Source organism: Stomoxys calcitrans, chromosome 3 (assembly GCF_963082655.1).
Source record: "Stomoxys calcitrans chromosome 3, idStoCalc2.1, whole genome shotgun sequence".
NCBI lineage: Eukaryota > Metazoa > Arthropoda > Insecta > Diptera > Muscidae > Stomoxys > Stomoxys calcitrans.
In genome coordinates this window covers 180,218,535-180,238,805 of record NC_081554.1, presented here as the reverse complement: position 1 = coordinate 180,238,805, position 20,271 = coordinate 180,218,535, and the positions used below count along the sequence as shown (strand labels likewise).

The 20,271-nt window shown below is 39.5% G+C and overlaps 1 protein-coding gene across 5 annotated transcripts in view; it reads right to left on the bottom strand.

Moving 5' to 3' along the window:
• LOC106083188 (serine-rich adhesin for platelets) overlaps positions 1 to 20,271 on the bottom strand; it is a 536,175-nt gene that overhangs the window by 345,697 nt on the left and 170,207 nt on the right. For all 5 annotated transcript variants that reach the window (XM_059364645.1, XM_059364644.1, XM_059364647.1 and 2 more), the window contains one exon: positions 16,199 to 16,917. In XM_059364645.1, the coding sequence (XP_059220628.1) occupies positions 16,199 to 16,271 (73 nt within the window). In that variant the 5' untranslated portion in view covers positions 16,272 to 16,917. The remainder of the gene's footprint in view (positions 1 to 16,198; positions 16,918 to 20,271) is intronic.

Genomic DNA, 20,271 nt, shown 5'->3' with positions numbered 1-20,271 from the left:
AACCATTCGAGTTCCCATTAAAGTCTCAACCCAAAAATATGTCCCAAATAGACATGTCGGTGTCGGTGTCGGGCAATGCTCCTGGGAATAAACTCCAAATTTTTATTAAAGTTTCGTATTCTACTCTCAAGTACCTTTCATTCGAATCCCATATTGCCCAATCGCACTATATGTACGTTTGGGGGTTATTTTTGGGGGAAGGGGCGGCCCCCTTGGTCTTGACCCCAAATTTTTATATGAATTTCGTTTTCTAATTCCAATTACCTTCCATTTGATACTCATATTGTCTCAATCGGTAAATATGTAATTTTTCGCCGGTTTTCGGGGGTGGGGGATACACTTCCCGCTTCTTAGAGTCAAATTCTTATATCAAGTCCGTACTCTGCTGTTAAATACCTTTCATTTAATACCCATATTGTTCCAATCGGTAGACATGTCCCTTTTCGGTAGGTTTTGGGGTAGGGGGGACCACCTGGCCCTTGACACCAAGTTTTTATATAAGTCTTGTATTCTACTTCCACTTACCTTTCATTTGATACCCATATTGTCCCAATCGGTAAACATGTCCCTTTGGGTGGGTTTTGGGGAAGGGGGCGGCCCCCCTGGCCCTTGACCCCAAATTTTTTATATAAGTTTCGTTTTCTAATTCCCATTACGTTTCATTTGATACCCATATTGCCTCAATCGGTACACATGTAATTTCACATGTTTTTGGGGGTGGGGGATGAACCTCCCGACTCTTGGGGTAAAATTTCTATATCAAGTCCGTACTCTACTCTTAAATGCTTTTCATTTGATACCCATATTGTCCCAATCGGTAAACATATCCGTTTGGGTGGATTTTGGGGGAGTGCGGCCCCCTGGCCTTTGACCCCAAATATTTAGATAAGTCATTTTTGGCCGGTTTTTGGAGTTGGAGCGGGTCTTCCGACTCTTGAAGTCAAATTTTTATATCAAGTCCGTACTCTACTCTTAAATACCTTTCATTTGATACCCATATTGTCCTAATCGGTAAACATGTCCGTTTGGGTGGGTCTTGGGGCAGGGCGTCCCCCACAGTTATTCGAACCCAAGTTTCATACCAATATGGTGTTTTAGGGTTACTATAAGCTGGCATAGAAAATTTATCTAAATCGAAGCACCCATCTTCGAGGTTTGGCATTTTTAAATATTGTGGTTAGGAGGAGGGTCCGCCCCCTCGCGGATATCACAAAGAAAAGTGATTGAAATCGGTCCAAAAACTATATAGCTGTCATATAAACCGATCTGGAGTCTTGACTTCTTCAGCCTCGAGAGCGCGAAATTCCTAGCCGATTTGGCTGAAATTTTGCATCACGTGTTTCGTTATGACTTCTAAGAACTGCGCTAAGTATTGTTCAAATCGGGCCATAACCTGATATAGCTGTCATATAGACCGATCTGGGATCTTGACTTTTTGAATTATTATTCGGTTTGGTTGACATTTTGTACAACGGCTTCTCCCATGACCTTTATATACATGCAAGTCCATACTCTACTCTTAAATACCATTCATTTAAGACCCTTATTGTCCCAATCGGTACACATGTCCGTTTGGGTGGGTCTTGGGGCAGGGCGTCCCTCACAGTTATTCGATTCCAAAGTTTTATACCAATTTTGGTGTTTTAGGGTTACCATAAGGTGGCATAGCAAAATTTCGCCTAAATCGAAAAACACATCTTCGAGATTCGTGTTTTTAAAGATTGTGGTTAAGGGAGAGTCCGCCCCCTCGCGGATATCACAAAGTGAAGAGTGGTTGAAATGGGCCCATAACCTAATATTGCTGGTTCTTGAATCTTTACTTCTTGAGCCACTAGAGGGCGCAATTCTTATCCGATTTTGTTGAAATTTTGCATAAAGTGTTTTGTTATGACTTTCAACAACTATGTCAAATATGATTCAAATCGGTCTATAACCTTTATAGCTGCCATATAAACCATTTTGGGATCTAGACTTCTTGAGCCACTAGAGGGCGCAATTCTTATCAGATTTGATTGAAATTTTGAATGAAGTGTTTTGTTATGACCTCTAACAACTGCGTTATGAATGGTTCAAATCGGTCCATGGTCTTGATATAGCTGCCATATAAACCGATCTTGAATCTTGACTTCTTGAATCCCTAGAGGGCGCAATTCTTATTCGAGTTGGTTGAAAATTAGCATGAAGTGTTTTGTTATGACTTCCAACAACCGTGTCAAATATGATTCAAATCGGTCCATAACCTGATATAACTGCTATATAAACCGATCTGGGATTTTGACTTCTTGAGCCTCTAGAGGGCGCAATTATTATCCGATTGGCCGACATTTTATACAACGGCTTTTCCCTTCAATACACATGCCAAATATGGTCTAAATCGTTCTATAGCCTGATACAGCTCCCATAAAGGGCGCAATTTTTATTCGGATTGGCTGAAATTGTACATTTAATTCAATTATGGACCATAACTTGCTATATTGGGTGGCCCAAAACGTAATTGCGGATTTTTCATATAGTCGGCGTTGACTAATTTTTTCACAGCTTCTTCTGTCAGTTATCAGCTGTTAAAGCTTTTAAAAATCCGCAATTACTTTTTGGGCAACCCAATAGCTCCAATAGCATACCAATTATTTTCTTTCATCCTTTCTATACCCACCATCATAGGATTCTGTTTTTAACACCTCGAAATATTGAACTGCGACTCCATAAAGTATATATATTCTGGATATAGCCATGTCTGTCCGTACGTCCGTCTGTCAAAATCACAGTAGTGGTTAAACGCATTAACCTATCCACTTGAAATTTTGAACTATACTTTTTATTGATGTAGGTCGTTGTGGACCAACACGCAGGGGATGTCCCCTATATATGCAGTGCATTGCGTTGGCAATTAGGAAAGTTAAGGGTTGGAGGGGGGAAAGAGGGAGTAGTGTCTATTGATATTAGTCTTAAATTTCTGAACGTCAATGTCGGTGGGAAAGTCGATTCTAGATACGAATGGTTCGGGCGAAAAATGAATTTTCTAGGTAATGCATGGTCCGGTCGACTGGCCAATCAATTACAAACGGGTGTGAGTTCCCGGCAAGTCTTGTATTCCTGGTGAACATCCTAATGTCAGGGATAAGAAGACGAATATCCCTGGAATACACGCCATGAAAATAACGATAGAGCAATACAACGCTACCCACATTCCGACGATGTTCAAGGGATGCAATAAAGTTGGATAGATACCCTACTGTCCCCAATCAACACCATCGCTCTCCGTTGAACCCGGTCAAGTAGCTTCAAGGATGATTTTCGAGCTCCTGCCCATATATGAGAGTTATATTCCATTCTCGGCCTGATGTAGGTAGCATGGATATTGAGAAGATCAGAAGAGGTGAAATATTTCTTGCACCGCTTAAGAAAGCCCAAACACTTGAATGCTTCTTTCGACACCTCGAATATGTGTTTTGACCAACGGACATCACATTGTATCTTCATGCCCAGAACATCAAGAGCATCTGACTGCTCAATATCTATAACGTCGATAGATATCGGCAATTGAAGTGGGTCAGTGAATCGCTTGTGAGACAAGAAACAGCACTGTGTCTTCTGTGCGTTAAAGTCTACTCTGTTCATTCGGAACAGAGTAGACTCTAAAATGGCCAACAAATCCTGGGAGAGCGTCTGACCTTACTCTCACCAAACTGGTGGATAGAGCGACTCCATCGTTCCGACAAAAATGCCATTAGGTCTCCCGTAGAGCAATTTCTGCGGAACCCATACTGTCTATCGCTTAGAAGGCCATTGGACTCATTGGCCTTTCCCATCATTCATTCTTTCCCATTCGGAAATGGCCCACAAATCCTGGGAGAGCGTCTCATGCATAATGCGCCTCCTGTCCACAATTTCTTGAGGACTGGGCCTATGGTCGATTGAATATGAATGACACAGACTACTGTCGTCGACAAATGAGTAGACTGGATTCGAAGTCTGACCCAATAGATCGTCAATGAAAATAAGAAAAAGGGAAGGGGAAAGGACATAGCCTTGTGGCACACCTGTTGTCAATGTGCGATCTCTGAGAAAGCTCGATAGAAATCGAACGAAGTTATTACCGACTCTAGAAGCGACAACCTTTGATAAAAGTGCACCGTGCCAGACCCCATCAAATGCCTTGGAGATATCCATGGTGAGAGTAAGGTAAGATATCCATGATTGAAGTGGGTCAGTGAATCGCTTGTGAGACAAGAAGCAGCACTGCGTCTTCTGTGCGTTAAAGTCTACTCTGTTCATTCGGAACAGAGTAGACTTTAAAATGGCCAACAAATCCTGGGAGAGTGTCTGACCTTACTCTCACCAAACTGGTGGATAGAGCGACTCCATCGTTCCGCCATTAGGCCTCCCGTAGAGCGATTTCTGCTGAACCCATACTGTCTGTCGCTAAGAAGGCCATTGGACTTTAAGTATCTGACAAGATGATGGTTAACCATACTCTCCATAAGCTTGGAGAGCGCGGAGCATATCGCAATTGGCCGATAATTCGCAGGGTTGTTCGCCCCACCTTTCTTGGGGATAGGCTGAATGTTCGCAACCTTCCAACGCGCTGGGAAAACACCCGCAGGGTAAGCAAGGTTGAACAGGTTGCGTAGTGGACGAGCAAGCGTCGAAGAACACTTACAAAGGACAAATGTTGCTATACCGTCCGGGCCCGGAGATTTATTAACGTCGAGATCCGCAAGGACCCTTTTAACACCACGTGTTAGAAAGAATATCTGAGGCATCGAACTAGGTACACTATCAATCACGGGGAGTGGTTGATTGCTAAACGGCAAGGAAGAATTTCCTGCATACATTTCAGCCAGTAGATTAGTCTTATCAAACGGGTCACTGAATACCTGATCATCCCCGACAAAAGTTGGGATTGCCGAGTCCGGGACACACATCCTGCAAGTTGGCATCAATTATCAATTAGAGTTGAGGCGGCTGCATCTACCGGATCGTAATTGAGCCAGAATCTCTCTGGTTTGCAAGGGGGGATTTTTATTATTATACCCTCCACCATTAGATGGGGGGTATACTAATTTCGTCATTCTGTTTGTATCTACTCGAAATATTCGTCTGAGACTCCATGAAGTATATATATTCTTGATCGTCGTGAAATTTTGTGTCGATCTAGCCATGTCCGTCCGTCTGTCCGTCCGTCCGTCTGTCTGTCGAAAGCACGCTAACTTCCGAAGGAGTAAAGCTAGCCGCTTGAAATTTTGCACAAATACTTCTTATTAGTGTAGGTAGGTTGGTATTGTAAATGGGCCATATCGGTACATGTTTTGATATAGCTGCCATATAAACCGATCTTGGGTCTTGACTTCTTGAGCCTCTAGAGTGCGCAATTCTTATCCGATTGGAATGAAATTTTGCGCAATTCAGAATGAAATTTTGCACGACGTATTTGGTTATGATATCCAACAACTGTGCCAAGTATGGTTCAAATCGGTCCATAACCTGATATAGCTGCCATATAAACCGATCTTGGGTCTTGACTTCTTGAGCCTCTAGAGGGCGCAATTCTTATCCGAATGGAATGGAATTTCGCACGACGTGTTTCGTTATGATACCCAACAACTGTGGCAAGTATGGTTTAAATCGGTCCATAACCTGATATAGCTGCCATATAAACCGATCTTGGGTCTTGACTTCTTGAGCCTCTAGAGGGCACAATTCTTATCCGATTTGAATGAATTTTTGCACCAAGTATTTCGTTATGATATTCAACAACTGTGCCAAGTATGGTTTAAATCGGTCCATAACCTGATATAGCTGCCATATAAACCGATCTTGGGTCTTGACTTCTTGAGCCTCTAGAGGGCACAATTCTTATCCGATTTGAATGAATTTTTGCACCAAGTATTTCGTTATGATATCCAACAACTGTGCCAAGTATGGTTGAAATCGGTCCATAACCTGATATAGCTGTCATATAAACAGATCTGGGGATTTGACTTCTTGAGCTTCTAGAGGGCGCAATTCCTATCCGATTTGGCTGAAATTTTGCATGACGTATTTTTTTTTTTACTTTCAACAACTGTGTCAAATAAGGTTCAAATCGGTTCATAACCTGATATAGCTGCCATATAAACCGATCTGGGATCTTGACTTCTTGACCCCTAGAAGTCGCAATTATTATCCGATATGCCTGAAATTTTGTACGATAGATCCTCTCATGACCATCAACAAACGTGTTTATTATGGTCTGAATCGGTCTATAGCCCGATACAGATCCCATATAAATCGTTCTCTCTATTTTATTTCGTGAGCCCCAATGGGCGCAATTCTTATACGAATTGGCTGAAATTTTACATAGGTCTCCAACATATAATTTAATTTTGGTCGGAAACTGACCATATCTTGATATCGTTTTAATAGCAGAGCAACTCTTTTCTTATATCCTTTTTTGCCTAAGAAGAGATGCCGGGAAAAGAACTCGACAAATGCGATCCATGGTGGAGGGTATATAAGATTCGGCCCGGCCGAACTTAGCACGCTTTTACTTGTTTTTTTTTTTTTATTTTATTTCCCATAGCTATCCTTCCCCACCCGACCTTCTTGTTTTTAGTTAGCCTTCGTCATTCTGATTGCTTGCTTGCATGTGCTTCATTTATTTCCTTCATCAGCCTCCATATAAAACGCAAAGCAAAGGCAACACCAGTTGTTGTTGGTGCATTTTTCGTGGCGGCCTTTTGATCATAAGCGATAATGATCATCATGAAATGGGATGATGTTAACCATCAGCCTTCTCACATAGAAAAATCTTTTGCTGCCACCATGGCAGCCCATCATGATGATGATGATGAGGATGACAAAGACGACTCCAACAATGATCAACACTGATGATGCATTTGTTTATCTGTTGATTTTGCTGCTTCTGCTGTCGTTGCAATTAATTTATTAATATTAATAAAAAAAAAGAAAAGGGAAACAACACAGAAAATTCCAAGTGTTTACCAAAGTCACAAAGGGAATTTATATGGCTAACTTATTTAGCTTCTTGATTACAACAGCATTTGGGAGTGTGTGACATTAGGTGCTTTATATCCACATTACCTATCCCCTCTTCCAGCTTATACCAAATTGCCCCTATGACTTTTAAGGAAATTGCCTTGTTCGTACATGGGGCACCACACCTTGGCTGGCCTTACTATGGCATCTATTTTTCTGCAGAATTTTTTTCCATTTTTTACCTTTTTGAATTTTTGTCTCTAATTTGGGAATATCCCTGAATAGAAACAGATTTCTCGGCTATTGAGGAGAAAGTGAAACCAGGAAGACACCAAAGATAAGTGTCACACAAGCATGTGTGTGGAAGCCAAATTTATGCCTTTTGACAGGGGTCTCTGCTCCCAAAGAGATTATGAAACGGAGTCATGACATCACACACAGAGCGCCAATGTAGAACTTCCACTGGTGGTGATGAAGCAAAAGCAAGGCAAAGACGTATAAGAGGGGTATAAATTACCTTAAGAGGCAAACAAAAAAAAAACAATTTGGAAAACTATAATAAAATATAGTCAACGCCTTGGCATATTTATGGGTATGTGGTCCAGCAATGCTTTAAAGCATTTAATTCTCAAATTGGGTTTTAATGAGTATTACAGTAATTATCTTGTAAAATAAACCACAATGTCTGTAAGGCTTCTCAAACTTTTAAGGATTTTCAAACTGTACAACTTTTAATAGCAAAGCTGCAAAGGTAGTAGAATCAAACAAGTAAGAGCGTGCTAAGCACCATGGATCGCATTGGTCGAGTTCTATGCGCTGTATCTCTTTTCAGGTAAACAAATAATATTCAATACAAACTATTATGCCATTGGAGCTATATCAAGTTATAGTCCGATTCGGACCATAAATGAATGCTGAACATTGTGTCATTGTCATTGTGTAAAATTTCAGTTAATTCGAATAAGAATTGCACCTTGTAGGGGCTCAAGAAGCAAAATCGGGTGTACGGTTTATATGGGAGCTGTATCAAGCCATTGATTGATTCAGACCATATTAGACACGTATATTGAAGGTTATTAGAGAAGCCGTTGTAGAAATTTTCAGCCAAATCAGATGAGAATTGCGCCCTCTAGAGGATCAAGAAGTCAAGATCCCAGATCGATTTATAAGCCAGCTATATCAGGTTGTTAACCGATTTACGCCAAACTTAGCACTGTTATTGGAAGTCATAACAAAACACTTTGTGGAAAATTTCAGCCAAATCGTATGAGAATTGCGCCCTCTAGAGGCTCAAGAAGTGAAGACCAAAGATCGGTTTATATGACAGGTATACCAGATTATGAACCGATTTGAATCATACTTGGCACAGTTGTTGGATATCATAACAAAACACGTCGTGCAAATTTCATTCCAATCGGATGAAAATTACGCCCTCTAGAGGCTCAAGAAGTCAAGACCCAAGATCGGTTTATATGGCAGCTACATCAAATACCAAAAACCAAATGGCGATACCAAAACACCACGTGCAAAATTTCAGTCAAATTGAACGAGAATTGCGCACTCCAGAGGTTCAAGAAGTCAATATCCCAGATCGATTTATATGGCAGCTATATCAGGTTCTAAATCGATTTACGTTATACTTAGCACTGTTATTGGAAGTCATAACAAAACACCTCATGCAAAGTTTCAGCCAAATCAGATGAGAATTGCGCCCTCTAGAGACTCGAGAAATCGAGACCCAAGATCCGTTTATATGGCAGCTATATCAAAACATGGACCGACTTTAACCACACTCAGCACAGTTGTTGGAAGTGATACCAAAACACCACGTGCAAAATTTCAGTCAAATCGAACATGAATTGCGCCCTCTAGGGGCTCAAGAAGTCAAGAACCAAGATCGGTTTAGCTATATCAAAACATGGACCGATTTGGCCCATTTACAATCCCAGCCGACCTACACTAACAAAAAGTATTTGTGCGAAATGAGATTCCGTGGAAAGTTCGCGGAGTGCTAAGGCGCCTTTGTCTGTGATGAGCCGGAGGAGGACGTAGGAGTTGCTGGCCTTCGATAAGAGAAGGCTGAGCACCTTGACAGGGGTCATACCTGCACACTGTGCCACAAGCCGCATGGCGGATCGTATGGAAATACCTTACAATGGCTCTTGATGGGTAAAAGTAGGAAGACTACCGAGCACTTGCTCTACTCATGTAGGGGACTGCAAGGACGCAGGCTCATCTTTCTGGGTAGGCGGATTTTCTGCGATCTGGGTGATCTTGCAAGTCACCGGTCTTGCTTACATGACATTTGTTAAGCTACTGAACATAGTAGATGACATAAAGAGTGAGGGTCTTCGGCGAGATGAGATTCCGTGGATGGTTCGCGGACTGATAAGGCGCCTTTGTCTTTGATCAACCGGAGGAGGACGTAAGAGTTGCTGGCGTTCGATAAGGGACTACCTTATAATGACTTCTGCAGCAGTTGTCTAGATAAGGATAAGTAGAAGACTATCGAGCACTTGCTCTGCTCATGTACGGGTATGCAGGGGCGCAGGCCCCTCTTTCTGGGTAGGCGATTCTTCTGCGATCTAGGTGATCTTGTGAACGTACCTTATGGGAAGTCTCTTGGGATCTATTCAACCTAACCTTACCTAGTATGTAATGACTTTTCTACAAAGACTTAAAATAAATAAATGGAAATTCAGTAATAGTAAACAACAGATTGTGTTAATGAGTTTGGGTAATAATATGTCCTAACACTTTATATTTAAAATTTTAAGAGGGTTACAATTAATACTACTACTACTAAATTTTCCATGAACATTCCATTGAGGAACAGAGGATAGTCCTCTCATATCAATGAGTGCAGTCCGATTAAAGTTTAAGCTGTCGGATAAGGGCCCTTCGAGTCCGAATAGCGTGCCGCAGCTTGGTAGAGAAGTTTTAACATGGCAGGATACCTCTCAAATGTAGCCAACCTTAGCACCGCTGAAAATGTTTCGGCGTCATAGGCAGACATGCTAAGCACTTAATTTCTTCCTAATTAATTAGGCTACATTTTTTGTGTCCTTATTTTACTAAAATTTTTATCTGATTATAGCCTTTACTATTGGAATAATAAACCCATAGTTGGTAATAAAAAAGTTTGACAATTAACGTTTAACCTACTACTATAAGGGATTATCAAAGCTTTTCAAACTATTATCTTCTATTAGGATTTAACTTTAATTTTTGTTATTATTTTCCAACTTTTTAGGTAAATTGGTACATAGGTAAATTTGTGAGCTTGGAAAGCGTGACTTCATAGACTGAAAATAAATAAATTTAATAACACTAAATCTTAAAGTCACTGAAAAAGCTTCAGACACTACTGATAAATAAGGTTTTGGAATTTGATTATTATTCTTCAGTAGTTGAGGCATTCGATTGTAATGATCCGACTATTATAAATCGACGATTTCCAAGGCTTTTAAAACTATTATTAATTTTGAGGATACATTTTAGTTCATGTTATTATTTGACCTACATTTTAAACTTATAATATTCTAAGTCTTTAGGTTTTTAACTCCCTACGCTAATTATCAGGCCGACTATTATAAATCGATGATTTCAAAAGGTTTTAAAACTATTACTAATTTGGTAAATTGGTACATAGGTGAATTTGTGAGTCTGGAAGGGCGTGACTTCATAGACTAAAAACAAATAAATTAAATGACACTTAGGTTCTAAAATCACTGAAAAAGTTTACACCAAATTCTACAGACAAATTAGGTTTTGGATTTCGATTATTATACATCAGCAATTGAAGCATTCGATTGTAATAATCTGACTATTATAAATCGACGATTTCCAAAGCTTTTAAAACTATTATTATTTGTGAGGATACACTTCAGTTTATTTAATTATTTAACCTATATTTTAGACTTATACTATTCTTAGTCTTTGAGTTGTTAACTCCCTAGGCTAATTATCAGGCCGATTAATATAAATCGATGATTTCCAAAGCTTTTAAAACTATTAGTAATTCCAAGAATAAATTTGAGTTTATGTAATTATGTAAGATAAATTTTTAATGGATAATATTCTAAGTCTTTGGGTTTTTAACTCCCTTGGCTTGAAATAAATAGAAAAAACAGCAACAAAAGGTTTGGCGGCACTGAATATACTTAAGACAACTTTTGCTGGAAAAGGGCTTTTACGTCTGAAAACAAGACACAGACAGAACATTTAAGGTTTTAACACGAGTAGTATTGAGTAGAGAGTAGTACCGTGCTAATAAAATAATAATTAGCAAGTTAGACAAACTATTTTGGCTATTAATTTGAATTAAAGATTTCCAAAGACTTTCAAACTATCATCATCTTATTTTTAATGTACCCATTTTTAAACCACATTTCATGACTCTTTTTTTGTAAAGAATTAAATAAACAAAGTGACACAAACACTAATATCCAGAAATAGTGACATTTAAGGTATTTCCAAAGCATTTCAAACTACTATTGATTTTAAGAATTAAAATTAGTTTTTATACCCACCATTATAAGATGGGGGTATACTAATCTAGTCATTCTGTTTGTAAGACCTCGAAATATTGATCTAGGATCCCATAAAGTATATATAATCTTGATCGTTTCGACATCCTGAGTCGATCTAGCCATGTCGATCCATCCGTCTGTCGAAATTACGACAGCGGTCGAACGCGTAAAGCTAACTAAAGCTAGCTCCCATATAAACCGATGCACCGATTTGACTTCCCGAGCCCTTGGAAGCCGCAATTTTTGTCCGATTTGGCTGAAAATTTGCGCATAGTGTTCCGTTATGACTTCCAACAACTGTGTCAGGTACGGTCTAAATCGGTCCATAACTTGACATAGCTCCCATATAAACCGATATCCCGATTTTAATTCTTGAACTCTGGAAGCCACAATTTTCATCTGATTTCAGCACATAGTGTTCCGTTATGATTTCCAACAACTGTGCCAAGCACGGTCTAAATCGGTCCATAACCGGATATATCTCCCATATAAACCGATCTCCCGATTTGAATTCTTGACACTTTTCATTCATACCAAATAAATATCAGATTGGTCTACATCGTTTCATTATTCCAATTTTTTTTCATAAACTTCTCCGGACGGATTTGTATGAACGAATCCAACTGGGCTTTGTTGGGTCTATTCTACTTCTAAAGTTTATACCCTTAAGGGCTCTTAATTATTATTCAAAAGTATCTCTCGAATTCTTGCACTTGAGAATAAGTGGGTTGGTTAAGTTGTTTCGTAAGAATATCAAAAGGCATGGATCCTAACGTTATGTAAGTAAATAGAAAATTGGAAACTTATCAGAAGAGCTTCGAAGATAAGACGGTCGAGTCATTTCATGGATATATTTGCATTTAAAGTTATAGCAATCGAGATACTGGATTGGATAATTCATATGCTAGGGAACAGGTGGAAAAATTGTAGGTCCCACAAGTGGATAAATTATGGGTCCCACAAAGAGAAAGTGGCACATGGGGGCATTTTATCGCCACAACCACCATAAATAACCTATTCCGGAGGTTGACTGAGGAGGGATTTTAACCTGTCTGCTACGCAGACTATGTTAAAATACTTCTAAGAGGTATAGACACGAATCAGGTATGCAGAATTGCCGAAAGGATCTTGCAAATGGCATACGACTGGGCTAGATCAAGGATTCTCAATGTTAACCCAGAGAAGACTGAAATCCGCCTGTTCAAGAGGAAGACGAAGGTGGGCCAATGCACCACGTTTCCTAAATAAGACGATTTGGATATCTCACAAGGTAAAATACTTGTATTTGAAGGGTTTATGGGGTCGGATTACAAACAAAAAAGTAATCCGACAACATAAACCCTCCAAAAAGGGCATGCAGGCCGTTCGTTACAATATGGGACTCAAATAAATGGTATTTTTGTGTAGAATACGATAGATATCAAATATTGCCACAAAGTTTGAAAGAGTCCCCACCCCAAAACTCCTTTTCCTACATACCAAACTAAAAGTAGACCAAAGTGGGTAATGTGGAACTCAATTGAAAGGTATTCGTGAGAAGAGTGCAAATTTGACTGCCAAATTCGGAACTAAGAGTTTGGGGGCTGCCGCCTCACCCCCAAAAAAAGTCGCAGAGGCACATATTGACCGATTGTACCAGGGGAGCGTCCGACCCCAACAACCCACCTAAGCGGGAATGTAGATCGACAGGGACAATATGGGGCTCAAATAAACGGTGTATGTAGTAGAACCTGTCCGACCAATGGTATTTTTGTGTAGAACACGATCAATATCAAAATTTGCCGCCATGTTTCAAGGAGGTCCTATCCCAAAAAGTCCTTCTCCCAAAAAAAAATCTCTCCAACTAAAAGTCGACCGAAGGTATTAATATGGAACTCAATTGAAAGGTATTCGCGACTAGAGTGCAAATTTGGCCGCCTCGCATACAAACAAGTCGCAGAAGCACATATTGGCCGATCGTGAAAACGGAAAAATAGGCCTTCCCGGACAATATGGAATATAGAATACGAATCATATTTTAAAGATAGGTACAGCCGAATTTCAAGGAGGTCCCATCCCCAAACATTCCTTCTTCCAAAAAAAAAAAAAAATGCCCAAACTAAAAATAGACCGAAGGGGGTTATATGGAACTCAATTGAAAGGTATTGGTAAGTTGAGTGCAAATTCGATTTCCAAATTCGGAAGTAAGTGGGGGCCAGAGGCACATAAAACCGCCAAACGAAAAAGCAATCCGACCCCATAAGCCCTCCAAAACGGCATGTGGACCGATCTTTACAACATGGGACTCAAGTGACAGGTATTTGTGAGTGGAAAAAGGATTATGTAGCCAAATTTTCAGCCAAGTTTCAAGCAGGCCTCCCCAAGAAAACCTTTCACACTAAGAAGTAGTCCGATCGGGATTATATGGAACTCATTTGAAAGGTAAAGTAATGAGAAAATTTGGCATCTAAATTTGGGACCTAGTACCTTCAAGTAACCCCCCCAGGGAATATTTTGGGCGGTTGGGACATTAAGGGACTCAAATGAAAGGTCATTGGGAGTGGAGTACGAATCGAATTATACTAAAAGCCACTAAGTGTCTTGTAGGTCACCGTACCGAAGAGGTCAGCTCACAGGTCATTTTTTTGTAATCTTCGATTCGATTCCAGGCTTATAGCATCATAGACGCAAATTATGATGGTATAAGCCGGGATTCGAATCGAAGGTTACAAAAAAATGTCAGCAATGGTTATCCTTTCCTAATGCGGTCCACATTGGTGAGGTACTGTGCCATGAAAAAAGTTCTCCCTAGACAGGCATCGGACTGTGAACGCCGTTCAGACTCGGCTATAAAAAGGAGGCTCCTTATCATTGAGCTTAAACTTGAATCCGACAGCACTCAGTGATTTGTGATAAGTTTGACCCTAGTCTTTAATGGAACATTCATGGGCAAATTTGCATTTGCCAAGTATTTGTGGAGTGGCACGACACAGCAAAAATAACCTCCAAAACGGTGCTGCAGGTCGATCGGAGCAAAATGGGTCTTAAATAAACGATCGTTTAGGGCAAAGTACAAATCTGATGTGCTAATTTGGGAAGAAAAGTATGTGTAGACTGTCAAACACCTCCTCAAATGGATATACAGTTCGACCGAGACTATATGGGCACAATTGAAGGATTTTAGAGAGTAGGGTGTGAATCATATATACAAACGATGATGCACGTGTCTCTCATTATACCCACCACCGAAGGATGGGGGGTATAATTCCACTTGTAACACATAAAACCTATAAAGCTATATATATTCCTGATCAGCGTAAAAATCTAAGACGATTTAGTCATGTCCGTCCGTCTGTTCGTCTGTCTGTTGAAATCACGCTACAGTCTTTACAAATAGAGATATTGAGCTAAAATTTTGCACAGATTCTTTTTTGCTCATAAGCAGGTTAAATTCGAAGATGGGCTATATCGGACTATATCTTGATATAGCCCCCATATAGACGATCCGCCGATTTAGAGTCTTAGGCCCATAAAAGCCACATTTATTATCCGATTTTGCTGAAATTTGGGACAGTGAGTTGCGTTAGGCCCTTTGACGTTTTTCTTCAATTTGGCCCAGATTGGTCTAGATTTGGATAAAGCTGCCATATAGACCGATCCGCCGATCTTAGACCTATAAAAGCCACATTTATTATCCGATTTTGCTGAAATTTGGGACAGTGAGTTGTGTTAGGCCCTTCAAAATCTCTCTGCAATTTGGCTCAGATCGTTCCAGATTTGGATATAGCTGCCATATAGACAAATCTCTCGATTTAAGACTTTGTGCCCATAAAAGGCGCATTTATTGTCCGATGTCGCCAAAATTTGGGACAATGAGTTGTGTTAAGCCCCTTGACATACTTCTGTAATATGGTACTGATCAGTTTAGATTTGGATATAGCTGCCATATAGACCGATCTCTCGGTTTATCGTTTTGAGCCCATAAAAAGCGTATTTATTGTCCGATGTCGCCAAAATTTAGTGCAGTGAGTTAAGTAAAGCCCCTTAACATACTACTGCAATATCGCACAGATCGGTCCAGATTTGGATATAGCTGCCATATAGACCGATATCTCGGTTTTAGGTTTTGGGGCCATAAAAAACGCATTTATTGTCCGATGTCGTCGAAATTTGGGACAGTGCTTTGTGTTAGGCTCTTCGACATTATTCTGCAACTTGGGCCAAATCGCACCAGATTTGGATATAGCTGCCGTGTAGACCGATATCTCGATTAAAAGGCGCATTTATAATCCGAGTTCACTGAAATTTGACACAGTGACTTATATTAGGATTTTCGACGTCCATGTGGTATATGGTTCAGATCTGTTTATTTTTAGATATAGCTACTGTACTTATTACTATTTGGTCCAAATCGAAACATATTTTGATATAGCTGCTATGGGACATAAGGTATGAAATATTCATCGAATTTTGATGAAAGGTGGTTTACATATATACCCGAGGTGGTGGGTATCCAAAGTTCGGTTCGGTTTTTGTATTCTTTTTCATAATCTGGGCAATTTTTCTAGTTACTAACAAAAAAAGTTTAATTTTGCTTCACACTGTTATAGAACTGGCCAAGCTCTGCTACGTTTTTTCTTTTTCTTCTTCTTCTTCTCTAGATAATGCACTGCATATAACCCTGAACCAACACTGTTATCGTTACTCACCTTGTTGATCAAATACTGGAGTATTCCATTGGGGTGGTGTGGTCATAATACCGGCTAAATCCAAGTGATCCATTTTGTGTTGTGAGAATATTTAAAATGTGGCTTAAATTTAAAAAAAAAAATTTTTTTGCACTCGCCAAAACTAATACTTTAGGGAAATTCCTTAAATTTTTATATAATCCACAAAAAGGGCTTAGAGTGCATTCCAAACTGTGCTGCACTACACCTTCTTCGTTGAAATGCAAAAGGGGAAAGTCAATACCAATGTTTGATACTCAGAACTCTCTTTCTCCCGTTTAATACTGTAGACTGGACTGGATGTTATCTGTATTGCGTTATTGATTTCTTTCTCTTGAGTTTCGGCGTTTGTTCTTGCTGATATTTTGGGTTTTTCGTTGTTGTTTTTAATTGGCAAGTATTGAATTCCCATGGAGGTACTTTTGTTACTGGCTTTTGTTGTTGTTTTTCGTTTTTTATAACATTTATAAAACAATTTTATTATCTATGGTTTTATTTGCTTTCTTTATATATTTATTTTCTATTTTTTTTTTCTTTCTTTCTTTATTTTCAAGCACGCAGACTTGTGTTAGGGAAACTCTTTCGTTGTTACTCAGACAGTCGTTTGTTGGCTTTAGCGTTAGCGATTTTTTCAAGTTGAACTTCCAACGTTTCCCATTCATATAGTAAAAGAATTAAATATTCGTTGGTAAAAATGATATCTGCAAATAAATAAATAAAAAAAAGCACAAAATTAAACAACGATAAAAAACAAAATAAAGTTGAGTGAAAAGTGGTGAGTAAATTTTTTTTACGGCTTATTGTTTGACAACTTGTTAAATATCTCAAAAAAAAAAAAAAACAAAATAATAATAATAAAAAAAAAACAGTTGAAAGAGAAAAAAAGTTTCTTCATACACCATTTCACGGAAAAAAAAACTAAAAATAATTAAAAAAAAAGTTCGGCCGGGCCGAACTTTGGATACCCACCACCTCGGGTATATATGTAAACCACCATTCATCAAAATCCGGTGAAAATTGCATACCTTATGTCCCATAGCATTTACATCGAAATATGTTCCCAAGTCATTGTTCAATTGTGTATAACACAATATTGATCTTTTTAGTAGCTATATCTAAAAATAAACCAATCTGAGCCATATAGGACAAAAATGTCGAAAAGCCTAACATAAGTCAGGGTGTCAAATTTCAGTGAAATCGGAGCTAAAACCGAGATATCGGTCTATATGGCAGCTATATCCAAATGGGAACCGATTTAGGCCATATTACAGAAAGATGTTGAGGGGTCTAACACAATTCACTGTCCCAAATTTTGGCGAAATCGGACAATAAATGCGCCTTTTATTGGCCCAAAACCTTAAATCCAGAGATCGGTCTATATGGGAGCTATATCCAAATCTGAACCGATCTGGGCCAAATTGGTGAAGAATGTCGAAGGGCCTAACACAACTCACTTTCCCAAATTTCAGCAAAATCGGTTAAATGTGGCTTTTATGGGCCTAAGACCTTAATCAGCGGATCGGTCTATATGGGGGCTATATCAAGATATAGTCCGATATAGCCCGATATGTGCCATATTGCAGAAGTATATTGAGGGGTTTAATTTAACTCTCTGTCCCAAATTTCGACGACACCGCACAATAAATGCGCCTTTAATGGGCGCAAGACCTTAAATAGAGAGATGGGTCTATATGGCAGCTATATCCAAATCTGAACCGATCAAAGCCATATTGCAGAAAATTGTCGACTGACCTAACACAATACACTATCCCAAATTTTGGCAAAATCGGACAATAAATGAGCCTTTTATGGACGCAAAACCTTAAATCCAGAAATCGGTCTATATATATATATATACTATATCCAAATCTGAACCGATCTGCGCCATATTGCAGAAGTATATCGAGGGGTTTAACTTAACCCACTGTCCCAAATTTCAGTGAAATCGGACAATAAATGCGCCTTTTATGGGCCCAAAGCCTTAAATCGAGAGATCGATTTATATGGCAGCTATATCCAAATCTGGACCGATCTCAGCCAAATTGAAGAAGAATGGCAAAGAGCCTAACACAATCCACTGTCCAAAATTTCGGCGAAAGCAGAGAATAAATTAGCCGTTTATGGGCCTAAAACCTTATATCGAGAGATCGATATATATGACAGCTATATCCTTTCTCTTTTATGGGCCTAAGACCCTAAGTCGGCAGATCGGTCAATATGGGGGCTATATGAAGATATAGTCTGATATAGCCCATCCTCGAACGTAACCTGCTTGTGGACAAAAAAAAAACTCTGTGCAAAATTTAAGCTCAATATCTCAATTTTTAGAGACTGTAGCGTGATTTCAACAGATGATTTCCCTTAAGAAATTTCAACCAGAGCAATTTTTATTCCCTCCACCATAGGATGGGGGTATACTAATTTCGACATTCTGTTTGTGACTCCTCGAAATATTCGTCTCAGACCCCGTACAGTATATATATTCTTGATCGTCATGACATTTTATGTCGATCTAGCCATGCCCGTCCGTCTGTCCGTCCATCTGTCCGTCCGTCTGTCCGTCCATCTGTCCGTCCGTCTGTCCGTCCGTCTGTCCGTCCGTCTGTCCATCCGTCCGTCTGTCCTTCCGTCTGTCCATCCGTCCGTCTGTCTGTCGAAAGCACTAACTTTCGAAGGAATACAGCTAGCTGCTTGAAATTTTGCGCAAATACTTCCTATAGGTGTAGGTCGGTCGGGATTATAAATGGGCCATATCGGTCCTTGTTTTGATATAGCTTCCATAAATTGCATTAATATTTTGTCAAAATATGTCTACAATTTTAAAAAAATTCAGATTTTATTTCACCCTGGAAATGGTGTTGAAAACTTGCATACTCTTGGCTTTTCAGTCGCTCTCTATTAAATTTTTGTGCCTTACTTTCAATGTCAAAACGACTTTTTCGGTAATAAATTCCAGCCCAGCGATAAGAATTTCTCTCCAATTGTTGCTTGCTTGGTTGATTGGATGAAGGTGTCAACGACTTAGATAAGAGTGGTGCGAAAGCAGTAAAAATGACGTTAGATTGAACGCTCATATGAAAATTGTGCATTAATACCGCAAACAGGGACAAACTTAATGAGCTGAAGGGCAAAAAGGCCTTATACAAGGCCGTTAAAATGTATTATTTGCCTAGCGCGATAGGAATGGGATTGTGCTAAACTAGTCATTTAATTTTAAAGGCCACACAGTAGCGAACTGTAATTTTGTAAAATTTGTTTTGTTTGTTTTATATAAAACTAGCTGAACCGGGTCCGCTCCGCTGCGCCTTCTTTAACACTCTAATGTCTCTTTAGGGTGGGGCCACTTCGCCCTGAATATGGATATCGAATTCGTGCCACTGTAGGGGGTTAGGGAGTAGGGACACGTCCCATTACATGGACTTAATTTGGTTTGTCATATTCGTAATGTACTTCCAGAAAACCTTTCGTTTGAGTCCCCCGGCCCAGGCGGTCCGCTGGGTACTTAGACTCACATTTTAATAACACATTCGTATTCAATTCTCCAATACCTTTCATATGATACCCATATTGTTCTGATCGGTCCACTATTAATTTTAGTTGGTGTTTTTGTGGTAAGGGGATGGTGCGCCCCCCTTGCGATATCGAAAAATTATATACTCTATGTTTCCTTCCAGACCAGCTTCTACAATCTATGAAAATTTCGAGAATATTGGTTCCCACGTTTTTGAGTCTATACGGAACAAACAAACAAACCGATTCCCCCTATATAGTCGTGATTGAATGATATGCCCATTTGCGGGGTTTTGTGGGGTGGGGTGACCCCATATACTTCGACCTGATTTTCGATATCAGCTTCGTAATCTCCTCCCGAATACCTTTCATTTGATACCCATATGTCCATTTTTGACTTTGTGTGTTTTTTTAGGGTAACGGGGGAGGGTCCGCCCCCTTCCGATATCAACAAAGTATAAAGCCTTTTCCTCCTTCCTGACCATATTCATAATCTACTCCCGAATACCTTTCATTTGAGTCCCATATTGTCATGATCGTCTACT